This window comes from Corvus moneduloides, chromosome 4, assembly GCF_009650955.1.
Source record: "Corvus moneduloides isolate bCorMon1 chromosome 4, bCorMon1.pri, whole genome shotgun sequence".
Lineage (NCBI taxonomy): Eukaryota > Metazoa > Chordata > Aves > Passeriformes > Corvidae > Corvus > Corvus moneduloides.
The window spans coordinates 29,262,423-29,278,871 of record NC_045479.1 but is presented as its reverse complement, the minus strand read 5'-3'; the positions used below and the strand labels follow the sequence as shown (position 1 = coordinate 29,278,871).

The window sequence follows — 16,449 nt, the reverse complement described above, 5'->3', positions numbered from 1 at the left end:
CCTGCATTTCACCAGTCATTTTTGTCTTCAAACATTGGACTTCACCTCACTCGCAAACCTGTGGTCTAGACCACACTTAGGAGAATATTGGTGCAGATACTTTATTTGAGATTTTAAGATGTGTGTCACTGGGGGCTATGACCAACACAGCTCTGTTAGTGGCTCTGAGATGCAACACTGAAATCTTTGCTCCTTTGGACTATGTCTCTTTTGGCCCAGTTGAGATTTGTCTTCCTTTTTCCTTAGTCTTGTAGAGTCCAATTCAAATTCAGTGCTGAAAATAAACTTGGAAGAAAATAAAAGAATAAAAGAATGTGCATTTTCACAATCATGCAAATTTTTTTTTCTGCATAAGTGAATTTTTTTGTAGTTGAGGAAAGCTTCTTCAATACTAGTTTGGTAGGGCAGAGTTCCTAAAAAATAGATAATAAATCTTATTCTCTGCTTTGTACTGCATGCTTAAAGCAATTCAGGAATATGAACCTGGTCCAGAAAACTGGGCACTGGTGTCACCGGTGAATCTCCCAGGGGAGGAGCCGTATGTGGCTGCCTCCCTCCCAGGATTGTTTTACTGTATACAAAACCCCAGCTGCACTCCTGCCTACACCACCAATCACAATTCCTTCTTCATGAAGTCAGAGTTTCTCCCTCTGGCAACACAACTTTCCTTGTGGGAAGGACAAGACTCTTCTGTGGTTTACCCCCACAGCACACTCTGATTTTCCTTGGCTGTGACAAAGCACACATCTACACCCATACCCATTTCATTCCTCTGCTGTTTAAGTCTCCCATGAAATTCTGCATCTAGGCGTTTTTTCACATATTTCTCAAGACAGCTTGGGAACAAACATGTGCCTTGTTTATTTAGCAGTATCTTACTGCAGCTTTAGACCATGTTGGACAGCCTTTTAATGTGGATTAATTTAGTTTCTTTCTCTCTCTTTGCACCTTTTCCCATCAATAGCTCTGTTTCAGGCCACCGGGACAGTACCAGTTGTCCCTTGCCAGCAGATGATGTCACCATCACATACATCTGCTGGGCCTCTATTTTCACAAGAGGTTCTGGACAGACTGCATGGTTTAGACTGCATCTGAAACCTAGAGCAATATATTTGACTTTCTTTTCAACAGTCGTGGTTCCTGAAATCGAATGATTTGGTATGAATTCTGCCCAGATAATTTTAACCTCCACATTTGTCTTTGAGCAATTTTTCTGCCTGCAACAGATCCAGATTTAACATTTTCAGATAATGTCAATGACATGCTCCTACCTCCAGTTCATTAACAAAGCTGTTAGAAACCCTTTGTTGGTCCTCAGTATGATTTACTATGTGTTGCTGCTTCTTATGACTAAGGGGGGCTATTAGTGGGTCTGGAACATCGCCAGTGTGCCTGGAAATTTTCCGTGTCTCCATAGTTCAAGTGCTGCACTCAAGACAAGCTGCTTAGAAGACAGAAACAATAAAATAACACAGTTTTAGACCATGGCCACTTCCTCCCTTCTGAAACAGAACTTGCTTCTTTGTGATTTTACAGACTCCTCAATACTTTAGCAATAGCACTGAGCCTTTCCTGACCACAACACTTAAGTACGTAGAGAGCTGTGCTTCAGAAAGTCTTCTTTCTTATTTCTAAAGCAGCTGAGCTATGGGAACAACACACTGTGATGATTCTTCTTATTTATGTACTTACTTGTGGCCTGAATTGTTTTTTCTTTCTTTGCTGTCAAATTAGGTCTTGTTGGCATTTGCTTTAGAGTGACTGTTTCCAGTCTTGATAGATGGCATTTCCCTGCAGTAGTGCTGAAAATTGCTTCTCTTAATGAAGGCATTTCATGTTACTGCATTAAAATTTGCAAAAAACCGCATTAAATTTTTATTGTCTACCAGTATGCAGCCAGACAAAGACCTTATAAATAAATGCTTTTGCTCTTTTTGAGTCAAATTATTAAACCTGAAAACATCAGCTAGAGGACATACAGTTCAGGGCTTCAGTTTGCATAGAAAATGCTCTCAGATATTACAAAAGATATATGCAGCAAAGGTGAAATAAGATTCCCCAAGTCTCACTCCTGTCTCATTATAAGCAAGGGCATCTGTCACCTGTAGTGACCAACCTACTTAACATTGATCTTGCTGGGTGCTTTGAGTGAAGGTCTCTTCTTTGTAAGCATCACTCTCCAAGCTGGAGGTAAGGTAATAGCATTCGATGACTGCCAGAAAAAAACAGCTCATCATGGACAGCCCTCCACACCCCTCCAGCCGAACCAGGCTGAGGCACTTCCAGCTGCTGATTTTCACACACAGATGAGTTATATCCAGAGCATTTCTGCCAGACTCAGAAGTTCCCTGTCTACCACTCCAGTGACATGGGGAGTGGACAGGATCTCACGTGTAGCTCCTGACAGGAACAAAAGTCACAGGACAATTCAGTGCACCTGGATTTTAAAAGACAAACTGCAGAGAACAGTGAAAAGCAATATTTAATAGTCTTCCCAGCTCTTGATTTCTTTTCCTAGGCTGATACCTTGATCAAGATGTCATGGTGAAGCCAAAGGAGGAAGAGAGACAGCACTTCAGAAATCAGACCCAGGACCTCAGAGCTGAACTGCTGCCTTGAAATCAGCCAATGTGTGCATGCCTGAGCCCAGAGCTGCCTCCCATCCCTCTGAGCAGCTGTGGTTTCACTGTAGTATCATACGACCCCCTGCTGGCCTCATTTTTCTCCTCAGCACTTCTGGCATTCCAATTTTTCTGTTTTTTCCCTCCTCTGGGATCTCCAAGGTGTCACCTCCTGCGGGCACTCCTTTCTGACGATGAAAGTAAGATTTCTGGGAAAGGATGGCCTTACGTCCGGTGTTGCCCAGCATTGTCCTGCTCCCTCTGCAGCGGTGGTGACGGTCCCTGGATGGAACTGACCGTATCTCAGGCTAATGAGTTGTCAGAAACCCGTCCCTGTGCCTCGCCTCCCAGGCAGGTTATTATTATGAGGGCTGTCAGTGGCGGGTGAGGATGGGGCAAGCAATCCATTTCTGCAGCCAGCGGGGAGCTGCGAATCTGTTCACAGGGGATCAGCGGGGTGCTGTGGGAACCGGCCTGCCCTGCAAGCGTCCACCAAGGGCTACCATTCAAGAGAGCGCTGTGGGTTCATGGCGAGCGCAGCGAGTTTGCCTCTAATGTATGCCCTAATGAGTCAGCGGAGGGTGTTCTGCCTGCCTGAATGTCTTTAGTGTGGCAAAGCGGAGTGGACATTCCCATACAATAGTGGGCTTAAATTCAGCTTCTCACCGATGTCTAATTCATGGGCGGAACGGCTTTTGTAATACCTATAGAAGAGAAGTACAGTAGGTCATTTCTTCAACTAATTGGAGTTGACAATCCCATATCTATCCATATCTCAGAGCCATTTGCACACAGTTGGAAAGGGAGGCATTTCATCTTGGCTCATGTGGTCAGCCACCGGGAAGGGAAAATAATGTATGTATGGGTTTCTGCTTTAGGCAGTCACAGATTTGCACCAAAAACTAATACAACCTAGCAATGACTTTTTCACTTACTTAATGGCAGGTAAAGCAGTAAGGGTTATGTTTCTTACCTTCATTCTCCAGCTTTTAAAGAATGCTTCCTTTCCCCCACCCATGGTTGAATGTCTCTGCAAGGCACCCTTTTCATGACTGTCAGTTGCCCTGCAGTACAGAGACTCCATCATGCACAAGTCTTCTGGGTGCCATCATAACATCAAGGGTCAGAATAATACAAAACGTCCCTGCTTTGCAAACAGGAGTTTCACATCTTGCTGAAGGCCACTTGCTGGACCAGTAGTAGGGGTAAAAGTGATGCCTGAGCCCACGCCTATAATGATAAAGTGCATCAAAGGTGTCACATATTTTAGTCTTTTTGGGTATGACGTGAACTTCTATTATCAACTCTTTATCCACTGCCTCGTTCAGACACAGCAGTTGTCTTTGAGTGTACGCAGAGAGTATTAATGCTTCCAATTTAATCTGGCACATAACACCTGAAGAAGAAAACATCCCACATTCTGTGAGGAAGCCAAAGAGGCACTTTGGAGCGATGTGCCAGTTAAAATTGGATCTTCCCCTTTCTTCAGTAGGCCATTTTCTCCTCAAAAACATCAGCCACAGAACTAAGTCCCAACCCCACCTATGGAAGTGTTTGGGAAGAATTAACAGTGGTTTGAGCTAACTTGGTGGATTTAAACTATATATACATATATATATATATATATATATATATATGTATATATATATATATATTTTTTTTTTTTTTTTTTTAATAAAAGCTTGTGTTTGTCCACTTGTCACGGTAAAACCTCCAGACTTTCTCAGTGCAATCCTCAACTCTGTTAACAGTATATGATGAAATCATATAACTAAATTACTGGCCTTTTCCATTTACTAAAGGCTTATTCCACATGCAATCCAAAATGTAGAACACGGTAAAATTGCCCGGTTGGTACTTCATGCTGGGACTGAAGGAGTCCGTAACACCACCAGGCTGGAGACAAATAAACTTTACACATCAATCCTGTTGACTCAGAGGTCATTTAGTTGTTCTTGATTTGACATGGAAGTTTTGTAAGATACTGTAGAGCCAGAAGCAGAATAAAGCCACACAATATATAGAAAAAAGATGAGATAAATTGTCGCTTTATTTTTCTAAATATGTTCATTAAGGATATTAATTTACTTAGGAGGAAAAGCTTTGCTATGTTTTTGCTTTTAAAAAATAATGATCTGCTGGAAGTGTGGGAAATATGTTTTAAAAAACCCAGTAAATGGAGCACATGTCAGTAAAGACAGCTCAATTTCATTACGGTGCTGTGATCACAAAAACATTTTCTACCATGCAACTTTTAATTAGTCTCGCAAAAAATTATTCTGCTTCACTTATACAGAGTACAGTAAATGGCTACATAAATGCATAAGGAATGAAATAAATATGCTTTGTTCAAATGTGGTGACCTTTGGGAAATAAAACGATAAGAGAATGAAGTTTCTTTCTGTTTCCCCTTGTATTTATCATGTGGCAAGTCAATGTTCCTTCATGAAATACAGTAATTATGATAAAAAATAAACCGAAGTGAACTTCTTCACTTCACACTTCAACAATCTTCCAGCCATACAGACGCATTCATGCATGTATGGCTGTCATTTCCAATCCAGACAATTTTTGATAAGCTTTAGCTATTCTGAGGTGCTGCCAGTTTGAGTGACAACCTTGATACCTGCAACTAAACGGTTAATCTGTTCACCATTGTGAATGTAATCAGTGCTCTCAGACAGTGAAATCTCACATTTTTCTGATGTCTGAAATAAAGTGGTTGTTAGTAAATAATATAGAGTATATGTACCTATAATGTCCAACACATAAATAAATATTAATACGCATGGTACTGTCTGCACATGTTCTGTGGTATCACATATATATATATACATATGAGTATTAACCAGAAAAAATATGGAAAGAAAAACATATTTTAAAACTTATATAAAATAGGCTTGCCTGTGCTATAAACAACAACAAAAAAAATTAAGTGATGCTTTTCATTTCAGCAACATTTCAGATGTGCAGCTCGGGTCTGAGTCATGCGTGCTCTATGACTGTTTGGTATAATTTAGCATCCAGTTCCCATGGAACTCAGGAGCCTTCTGCCCTTGAAAGCACAGTCATTACTTCCATCCTGCTGCTATTTAAGCACACTTGAAGATGATGTGTACTTCCAAACGTGAATAAAGCAAAACAAGTAAAGGCAAAGGTTATGGAGGCAAAGGGTATTCAATTTCCCTCATTTGCTAAAGACATTACAGCTCCAACCAATGTGCTGAGCTTGCACCTTTTAGTCCATTATCTAAGTCTGGAGTCAACTTGGCAACATCAAAAAAGTTGTATTTTCATTTGTATAAGCGATTATATATTCATATGTTTGCTCAGCACCAGAAACACAGGTCTGCAGTATTTTCCATCTATATTTAGCTTCCTGATGTTGACTATTCAGAGGAAAAAAATCCAATTTCATGCAAATTTTCAGAATAAACTCCCTGAAATTCTCATGAGACCCATAAAGAAAACATATTGTATGAACAGTGTATTAAATGAATGGGGTTCCTTTATGTATAACCTTAAAGGTACCTCAAAAAACACAGGTTCTTAAGTCTGGTAAATGTTGCCCTCCAAACACCACAAAAAGTAGAGCTTTATAATAAAGATATTTGCCAACATGGCCTGTGGGAAAGTCCCTCCACAGCCCTAAATTCAGCTAATTATTAAATGGTGACAAAGTGTCATGGCATTCAGGTTTCCAGCCACTCTTATCTTCCGGATGGGTAAAGTGTCTGCCAGGGTCTTCCAGTGGGAGCTAGAGTCCCAATGCTGGGACAGAAGCACTGTCACCCACCGCCACAATCGCACTTTGCCTCGGACAGACCAGTTCAGGGGGGCATGGGAATTGCCATCCACTTCACTCTACTGAGAATTATCTTACCAAATACTTAATGCAAAGTCATAGCTGGTGTCTCAACATGGTAGTATTGTGAGTTAAGCTTAAACAAGACTGTTTAGCACTGAACTTTTTACCTGTTTTTAAATAAGACTTTAACAGTATAATTTAATCCTCTAGATCTCCCTTCCATGAGATAAAACATGATAAGAGCTTCTTCCTGAGCATTTAAAGTAAAACCCCACAAAACCACAGATGAGCTGATGTGTTTTATGCCCAATGCACGGAAGTATGTAAATCCATAAAGTGTCCCAGGAATGAAGTAGCCCTCCTCCCAGTATAATTACGTATCTTTTACAATCTGTCAAAACAAGCAGTCACTTGCCTCACGTGAAGCATCATATGAAAGCAACATCAATATCAGTCCATTGCAACCTACAGCTGATCAAACAACCTTAAGAATCACTTAAGAAATACAACATTTTCCAAAAAATACTCAACATTGTGTATGGCTATGCTACATTTTTGCTCGCTGTGCAGCAAAACAAAAGGCACAAAAGTGTAATGTCTAAGCTAGGGTTTATTATACAAAAGCCATATCAAATGCATCTGTTTATTAAGTGGAGTTGGCAATGCTATTATTAAGGTTTCACTGTTTTCCATCCTAAGCTCCTCTATCTTTGCCACTTGTAACTCTGGCAGTCTTTAATTGTTTGTATAAATATTTAGAGGAGGCAGACCTCTAGAAAAGCTTTCCTGGAAGCAGGAAATATCTGCTCCAAGCTGATATATTTCAAGAAAATTTCAGAAGGTCATTTCCAAGAATGGTGCTTGGGAAAAAAATAGGTTCCTTCCCCCCTACTTTAAAAAAAAAAAAAAAAAGGTTCTTCTGGAAAAAGAAAAGAGTTTTGGAGCAAAGACTTGAGTGCTGCAGCAAATGGTCTTTGTTATGTGTACACCTTTTGCTATGCTTGCGAGATGCGGCCATGGTCTAACCCTTGAAGATATCCTAATCCTCCAAATCATTGCAGTTTGCATGCAGTGGTTGGAGAGAGGCAGCTCAGACACCACAATATGTCTGTTGGCACAGAAGCAAGCTTTTTCCCATTGTTTTTATTACCCAAACTAGCTGAGTGTCTCTATCCTGCATTGCAGTAAACAATACAATCAGGGCACGATCTTCCCTTTGCTCGCCTGGTCAGTACCTATCCGTGCAACTGTGTTTGTCACTGCATTCCTGGGCAGATGAGTGGATCCCTATTGAGCACCTCTGGGTCCTACTACAAGAACACTCACCACTTACCTACCTGGGCCTTCCCATCACCTTCAGTGCACATTGCCACAGAGAAGACACTGCTCTGGAGAAGGAAGGCACCGAGTGGATGTGAACGCCTCTAAGACAATGCTGTGCTGCTGAGGCCACTCATGCCAAGTGCAGACAGCATCAGTGGCTGCTGTCAAAGATTCGAAGAACAGAAAAGGACCCAAAGGGAACAGTGTGACATTAGGGCCAGGTCATCTGGGGCATGCAAGGAGCATCAGGAGCTGTCAGTGCACCATCAGAAGCACTGAAATTGCTCATAGTATTTCTCCAGGCTCTTGGCCCAAGCAGGGAAGCCCAGGGCACATACATCAGCTGCCTCCTCAGAAACACGTACTAGGCAAAGAGAAGCCAGCTCTCATCCTCTGTGCTCTTTGGAAAAAACCTTTCCAAAGATCAGTTGTTAGATCAGTTGTGTAATTATCTTACAGAGTACTCAGCAAAACAAAAGCAGAAGTGCCCAACCAAATGGCAACTTACAGCTTTACAGGAAGCAGCTGTGACAAGGGAACACCAGCACATCAGTGGAGTCCTGGCTAGAAACGACCCAGGTAGAGCTGGTCTCTGTGAGTTGTCAATGACATAACGCAGTGGAAACTTCACCAGCCAAAACTCCAACGTACTGAGCTCTTAGAGAATTCTCAAAAAAGGCACTTCTGTGCACATAGAGCTGGGCACTGCCCCAAGAAGTATGAAAGTGAGGGCACTGGTAATTTGGGGATGGTTGGCATGTGACCAGTGTAAACACCTATAGCCATGCTCTCTCTCCTGGATTTGTAACAGATGATGTGTGTTGAACCATGGGATCTTGAGTTAGGAGCATACTGCAGTCTTTTGCGCTGTCTGCCTCAGCCATTTGGTCCTAATTAACTGACCATCCCCACAGTTAATTCCTGGTTCCTATAGTCCTTCCTGTCTCAGGCAGGCTAAACCTGTGGGATTTGCAGGGTTAGAGAAAAGCCTGTCCACCTACACAAGCTTGGACTCCTGCTTGTTTCAGGCAGGCAATGAGAAACTCCAAGGTTCTGGTAGCTGACCACAAACTGGCTGCATGAAAGCTTCTCCTCCACTCTGCTCCACAGGGAAGGTTGTACACATACGCCTGCCTTTACAGTGAATCCTTGGCAGTCCCTCACCTAGAGAGGCTCTCACAAAGGAACACCAGTTTAGCAGAGAGGCCGAAGCCACTGGAAGCCACTGGTCTCAGAGGCAGGGCAGTGACTGCTGCCTCCAAGATGAGATGTGGGCCTTGGGCTCAGGTTCAAGCCAAACATGAATTGCAGTTGTTACCTCCGGAATATTTCCAGAGCACTGGAGATTTTTTCTGTCTGCAGATCCTTCCTGGAAATGAGACTTTCTGGCCCACCTGCCTCAGGACGAGTACCGGCTTTCCTGGGAGTGGTGCAAATAACCTAGTAGACTTCACAGAGGCTCCAACCTCAAATTACTCTTCCCTTTGGCTATCAGAAGAGTAGATGTATCTGGCCAAATTAATAGAATGACAGCACATTAAAGCCTCACTGCGTAATAGAGGGAGTTCAGGACACATTTGCCCCTGCGGCTGCCAGTCAACCTTGATGACTCAGGTTTCTTTGGGACCTGGCCTCCTGTTTTCCTCATCTGTCTGGAATATTGCTTGGGCTCAGACAGAGTTTTCTAAGAAATTCAGGAATCCTAGGTTTAGCTCCTTCTTTTAACCCAGCATCATTTATCTCTCTGACTTTCTCCTATTCAGCTAGTTTCCTTCTTCTCTTTCTCTGAAAGGGTGAGGGAATCCATACAATATCTAGTCTCTCTTGACCAGCAACACTCTGTTGACCTATGTAGCCATTGCCTAATAACTCCTTTCTTTCCTCTCCCTCCACAAGACTCACTGTTAAAAATGGCAGCGGATGAGCTCCTTTGTTACAGCAGAGCTTGCCACCTAACACAGAGAGCCTCCAACACCAGCCAGACTTTCTGAGCTCTGATCAGATTTCTCAAAACACCAACCCTTAAACCACTTCTGTGATTTGGAGCCAGTTATTAGTACCTATTAAGATGTTTGTGTGAAAGCAGTTTCCAAATTCCTTCTGTACAATACTTGATCTCCTTCCTTTTGACGCACACAAGTACACCATTTTACTATTTGTACAGATCATTTTGTTTTCCTCAATACATAATTTCAATTCCAATTCATTAATGTCAAAGCATAAAAGAAGTAACTGCACATAAAGCAACAAAAGTTCGCCAAACCCAGAAGATAACAGCTGATAATTAAGGAAGTCCCATTATTTCTTGGCAAAGGAGCCTGTGTTCTCAGAGACACATTCTTAAAGGGCCTCTCTTTAGTGTAGTTGCATAATTTGCATGAACACTATTTGCACAGAAAAATAAAGGTTTTCAATATGGATAAAAGGAGGCTTTAATGTTCCCATAATTTCTGTACAATACCCATCCCATGCCCCTTCTTGCCGGCACAGCCCAGCCTTGTGACAGGTTCACAGAAGAGCCACTCTGGCAGATCTTTGATGGTGTGGACAAAAGATCTGGGCCTTTGTTAGCAAATACCTGCCCCCCAGCTACACCCTCAGTCTCATTTTATACTGTTATCACTGCAGAAAAAAGACACTGTACTGACCTTAAACTGCACATAAATTCTCTACCCAAGAAGAAACCCTTCATTTCTGTCTTCCCAGGTGCACCTCTGCCTCCTGCCCTTGGAATCGTTCATAGCATGGTCTCCTGCTTACTGGGCAAGTCCATCCCAAACAGACTTTTGTATTTTGTTTGTGTTCCCTCACATTACTGTTGCTAGCCACTGCCAGGCATGCAGGGCCAATGGCAAGTCTCCTAGTTTTTGTGGTTCCCTTGTGTCCTTCCCTTCGGCTGCTTCCAAGTGCTGTTCAGCAAGACCGAGCATCTATTCTGGGCTACAGTCTTACACTGTGATGAAAGTCTGTCAGCATGTGGAAAAAAGTATGTTACTTGGATCGAGCCTGAAAGTGGCTTACCAGTTTTGTGCTTCCTAGTATTTGGATCCTGTAGCACACCGTGGCTTTGCTTAGGTATATGAGGATCTCAGAGAGAAATTACAGCCCCCTGTTCTTCTGAAGTCTGACGTCACTGCTTCCTGATTCCCAGTCACAATCCATGGTGAAGGTCTGTGGTGGATGGTTATTGCCTCACATGGAGATTTGATCAAAGATGGTGTTATTAAAATGACAATCAGCAGAGAGGAAAGGTGTTTCACTGGTAGAGATTTCTGAAAAAATACTGCTTGAAGCAAAACTGTTTTACTCAGGCAAAGTCCCGTAAAGTCAGGACTATACCCCATGTGAGGGCTGCTGACAGTCCACACAATACTGCTACAGCAGTTCCCAAGTCACCAAGAGCTGATAAATGACACAGACTTTCTGCAGGTACAAAAAATTCTGTGTTACTTATTAAAAAAGATTTTTAGACAAGATACTTTCTACAGACAAATTATGGACAAGATCAAATTTTCCATTCCAGTATGATATCTAATGGCAAATCTTCTATTATGCCTATTCCTGAAGGAAAAATATATTTACTTCATGTCAATACTTGGCCTGAGTCCTAGGTCCTGTTCACATTTTAACAGCATTGCTACAGCAGCAAAACTCCCCAGGGGAGCACAGAGCCTCAAAATCCACCTAGGTCCATGACAGTCATAACCACTGCATCCCCAAGAAGATAGAACAGAGAGCTTGTCAGGAATCAGCTACTGCTTTGCACAAGGAACTTAACAACAGTCAACCTTAGACTGAGGTATCGTATCCCCCAATATTTTCAAGGACCAGACTTGCTCTGGGAGTCTGGCAAGGGGGATGAAGGAGGGTGGCACATCTTCACCTGGGACAGTTTCGTATGGGGAGAGCAACAGGTTCTTACATGTCTTGTCAATTATGAGCCCAAGAGAAGCAGAAGCCAAGTTCATCTGCTGCATAGCAGGGCTAACTCCGTGCTGCTACACTGGATCCTTTTTGATACAAACCTGTCCTTTGAAGCTGCTGTCTCCTGATGGAGCTTCCTTTTTGCTAACTCATCTCTGCCCACCTGTAATTCTGGGCTGTGCTCTCATGGCTGCTTTGAGTTCTCTGACTGCAACTGGTGCCCGTGACATGGTGTCTCTGGTGTGATGGCAAAGTTGATGCTCTTACTGCTCTGGTGGACATGACTGTGCGGTATCAGAAGTAGCTTGCCTGATGTGGAATAAGAGTGCAGTGGAGGAAATCCCGACTGACACTGGCATATCACTAGGAAAAGGCACGGGATGCTCACTAAATGTACAGCCCAGAAGCTGGAACATGGGGCAGCTCTGAAAGTTTCCATAATAATGTGTTTATGGCAGGCAGAAACAGGTTACTGCAGGGAGTTTCTATCTCAGCAAACTCAGCTGAATCAGGAAGGAGTTCTGGGCCGCTGAGGTTTCTCTCAGCAATGTGATGGTACAGGGGACTTCTCAGCCTGGTTTATGGCAACACAGTGTGTTGGTGATGTCAGTGAGCATTTGCACTTACACAGACAACACCATCTAACCCGTACCTCACCAGAAATGCTGCCGCCCTTAAATGTCCAGCTGCTTAATGTGTTTCCTTAGGAACAGAGTGTAGGCATTTGTGTTAAATTCCCACCCCTGAGCTGTAAGAGAATATACTATCCATCCACCCAGGAGCTAAGGTTTGGATTAATCTATTACAACAACTTTTTCCTGTTCACTTCCTGTTGAGCAGCAACCTAAATACCCTGACCCAAAGGCAGAAAAGAATGCAAATTATTACTTCCCCTATTACATGGGAAATACAAAGAGGATGAAAGGTGAACTTCACCCCTGTGCTGAAGGTCCGAAGATCAGTGTAAGAAGACTGTCTCTGAGTCAGAATGATTCAGTCAACAAGGTAAACAGCAAATTCCTCTTAAGGGGGAAAGAAAACCAGCAGCTATTTCATTTCCTGATTAACTGAGTTATTCAGTTAACTACATCAGATGTAGTCATGCATTCTGTGCTTTCAGTACTCCTTCCTACCCTACCACCACACAAAATTGCTGCAGACCCAGTCTGCAGCTGATGAGATTACTGACATGTGAATTCATGGACCAACTACGAAACCAGAAGTCAAGCACTTTCACTCTCTGACTTCTACACTGAGATCGATGACTCTGGGAAATGCTTGTTTCTTCTAACAACAGGGCTGGAATACTTACTCACCTGAGGAACAGAGTGTATTAAAAGCTGAATATAAATGCTCCTGTTTCTTGGTACACAAAAAGTTTTCCCAACATGAGCAGGAGACATTGTGGTCAAAATAGGTTCCATATGTAAAAATAGGTAGTGCTATTTATAGATAACATATCAAGCCTGTTATATTGCCATTCACAAACATACATGTTTATCCTTGTCAGAACAGTGCAAAAATTGCTCTCACAGTATGATTTTATTCAAGACACTTGCTCTAAGCTCATTGCATTCTGCCACATTATACAAGTTATCATGTGAAATCAGCTATTTTATACTGCAAATGGCATGAAACATTTTGCTATATATACCATTTCCCATTGTACTCATATTTTACCTACATAAACACAGACTTCCTTACAAAAAAATCTTATAACTTAGTTACTCTTTCAGCTGGCCCATAGTGAGTCCTGCTATCAGAAGGATAATTAGCATGATTTTGACATTGTTTCTGTTGCTCACCCTAAAAGACAATCACACTTATTTCTGATGTCCATGGAAACGTGCACTAAATATCTTCACAAGAAGTTTCACCTCAACATGAGGAAGAACTCCATGTTGAAGGTGGCAGAGCACTGGAACAGGGAGGTTGTGGAGTCTCTCTCTCTGGAGACATTCCAAACCCACCTGGACACGTTCCTGTGTCACCTGCTGCAGGTGACCTTGCCTTGGCAGGAGGGTTGGCTGGATGATCTTCAGAGGTCCCTTCCAACCCTAACAATTCTGTGATTCTGTAACTGCACTTTTCATATATGCTAGTTAACAGGAATTACAATTCCATCTGCTTCACTCCTACACACTCATGGTGCCCCTGTGCGTAAGGACAGTCTGGGTCTGGAGAAGATGGCTTGTTGCGTCAACAGCTTTAAATGCGCAGATTTGAGGAGGTGATAATGGTTTTGCTTTCAACACTAGGGCACTAGACTCACCTTTAGAAAGTGAAGTGCATTTTGGAAGTGAAGTCCGTAATAGTTCTGTCACTGACATGTTAAGTTTCCTGAATGTGTGTTTTCCACATTCAGCACCCAATACACTGAAGATCAAGGGAATATGCTGTATGCAGGCACAGAAACACACATTGTGGCATTTGATGGATTTATACCTAGAGTAGTAGAAGACATTAGTGAGGGTGCGTCAAATTGGTAAACGATACAGACATCGGTTCAACATATTTGCCTGTCAAAGGTTAAGAGTCACATATTATAGTCAGTGCAGGACTGACGTTTCACGACTCTCTCTACACCCAAGAAAACCTCCGGAACATCGTTGCCTGGGAGTCAAACGACACTGACAGGGAATTCGCACTTATGTGTCTTATAAACTCTGAGATTTCCGATCCTTGCGTGTGGAGTCACGAAAAGGTGCTGGTCCGCGGATTTATTTTCACAGACGGATGGACACCGCCAGGCTTTCACCGCCCGCGGGGCTCGCAGGCACCAGCAGGAGAGGCCGTCAGAGCCCTCCCGTCCGGTGCCACGGCCACTGCACCGGTCAGGGGCTGCCACCTCGTGGGGACGTGTCCGTGCGGAGCAGCAGAGAGCGGGCCGCGCTCAGCGGGGCGGGCACAGCCCGAGGGGGCGCGCGGCGCTGCCCCGCAGGCACGGACACGGGGCCGCGCACAGGGCACGGGCACAGCGCGCGCGCGCACGGACGGGGCACGGGCACGCGCAGGGGGCACGCGCTCACACCTCCGGACTGCCCCCCGTCGCGCGAGCGCGGCGCGCCTCGCGGCAACAGCGATTGGCTGGGACGGGGGAGCGGCCGAGCGGCCCGGCCAATGAGAGAGGCCCGCGGCGCCCGTGAGCGAATGGGCAGCTGCGGCTGCGGCTCGGCGCGTCGGGACCCGCCAGCCTATGGGGAGCGCGGTGCGCGTGAGAGGTCAGAGCGGGGGGGCGGCGCCCCCGGAACTGAAAGCCGGAGCGGAGCTGCTTCCCGTTGCCTCACGTTGTCCCGCGGCGCGCACGAGGGGTTCCCGCGTGGGCCTGCGCTTCTCCCGCCATGGTGAGCACGGGCGGGAGCGCGCTGGAGGGCGGCGGGAGCCGAGAGGGGCGGGAGCCGAGAGCTGAGAGGCCCGGTAGCCGGGAGGGGCGGGAGCCGCGCCCTTACGGGCCTGAGGCGGAGCGGGAGGCGGGCGGCGCTGACCCTGTGCTTCCCCCGCCAGAGCCTGCCCCTCAATCCCAAGCCGTTCCTGAACGGGCTGACGGGGAAGCCGGTGATGGTGAAGCTGAAGTGGGGGATGGAGTACAAGGGCTACCTCGTCTCCGTGGACGGCTACATGAACATGCAGGTGAGGGGCCGGGGGGGTGCCTGGGGCGGGGCGGTGCCGGCCCCCGGCACTGTGGATGGAGAAATTACGGATGCCTCATCCCTGGAAGTGTCCGAGGCCAGGTTTGATGGGTCTCTGAGCAACCTGGTCCTGTGGAAGGTGTCCCTGTCCATGACAGGGGGTTGGAGTGAGGTGGTGCTTAAGGACCTTTCCCGCCCATGGCCGCTGTGAGCTGGGATGATGGCCGGTTCCTTGGTGGGGATGCGGTACCGGCTGGGAGCGGGGCCGCTCGGCCCTCCCCGGTCACTGTAGCCGAGCCCTGGGCTGGGGGCAGAACCGTGTGTGCTTTGTGAAGCTGCTTTTATTAATGTCGTTTGATTTTTTCCTCATTTTCCTTTCAAGCTTGCAAACACAGAGGAGTACATAGACGGTGCATTGTCTGGACACCTGGGTGAAGTTTTGATAAGGTAATTGAGGTATTTATTTATGGTAGGGGAAGGCTCTTTCTAAATCGTCTCAGCACTTGCAGAATTAAAACTTATACGGGTGGGTGCTGTGTTTCTTATCTAATTAAGATGCCAAGTGTAGCTCTTACAGGAAGGCTATGAGTTTGTCTTTTATATTGAAGTCCCTTCTGAGAGGAGGAAAAATGAATTTTTGAATATATTTAAAGAAGTATTTACTATCTCTTTTGTGGTGACTAAGTACTTTAGTTTTCCACATTATTGTATATCCGTGAATCCTTTGGCAGTCTATACTAGTGCATTGCAACTGAAAACGTTTCACATGCTTGGAAGTCACACTTGACCGTAACTGTCCACCCAAAAGTAAAAAATTTTTTGTACAGCATTGGCAACGTGTATATATATATAAAGTTGAACAATTTAATGTACTATGTGGAAAAGGTGTACAAAGTCAACAGCGGCATTTTGTTTGGTAGAACTTGGCTGTTGCCAGGCTACATTCAATAAAAATGCTTAAAGCATGTTTTATGTGGGGAAAATTATAACATTTATAGCTAAGGGAACTTTTGGTTCTATTTACAGGTGCAATAATGTTTTGTACATCAGAGGTGTGGAAGAAGAGGAAGAAGATGGAGAAATGAGAGAATAGTGTTTTGTATTTCTGGAAATAAACTTTTTTTTCTTTTTGTTGTTTTTTGTA

At 44.4% G+C, this 16,449-nt stretch overlaps 1 protein-coding gene across 1 annotated transcript; it reads left to right on the top strand.

Moving 5' to 3' along the window:
* The first annotated feature begins 14,857 nt into the window (after positions 1-14,857).
* SNRPF (small nuclear ribonucleoprotein polypeptide F) lies at positions 14,858-16,449 on the top strand. The gene is given in 5 exon segments (XM_032107690.1): positions 14,858-14,995; positions 14,997-15,020; positions 15,181-15,306; positions 15,688-15,752; positions 16,332-16,449. Coding segments are annotated over 5 exon segments (405 nt in total). The 5' UTR covers positions 14,858-14,872; the 3' UTR covers positions 16,399-16,449.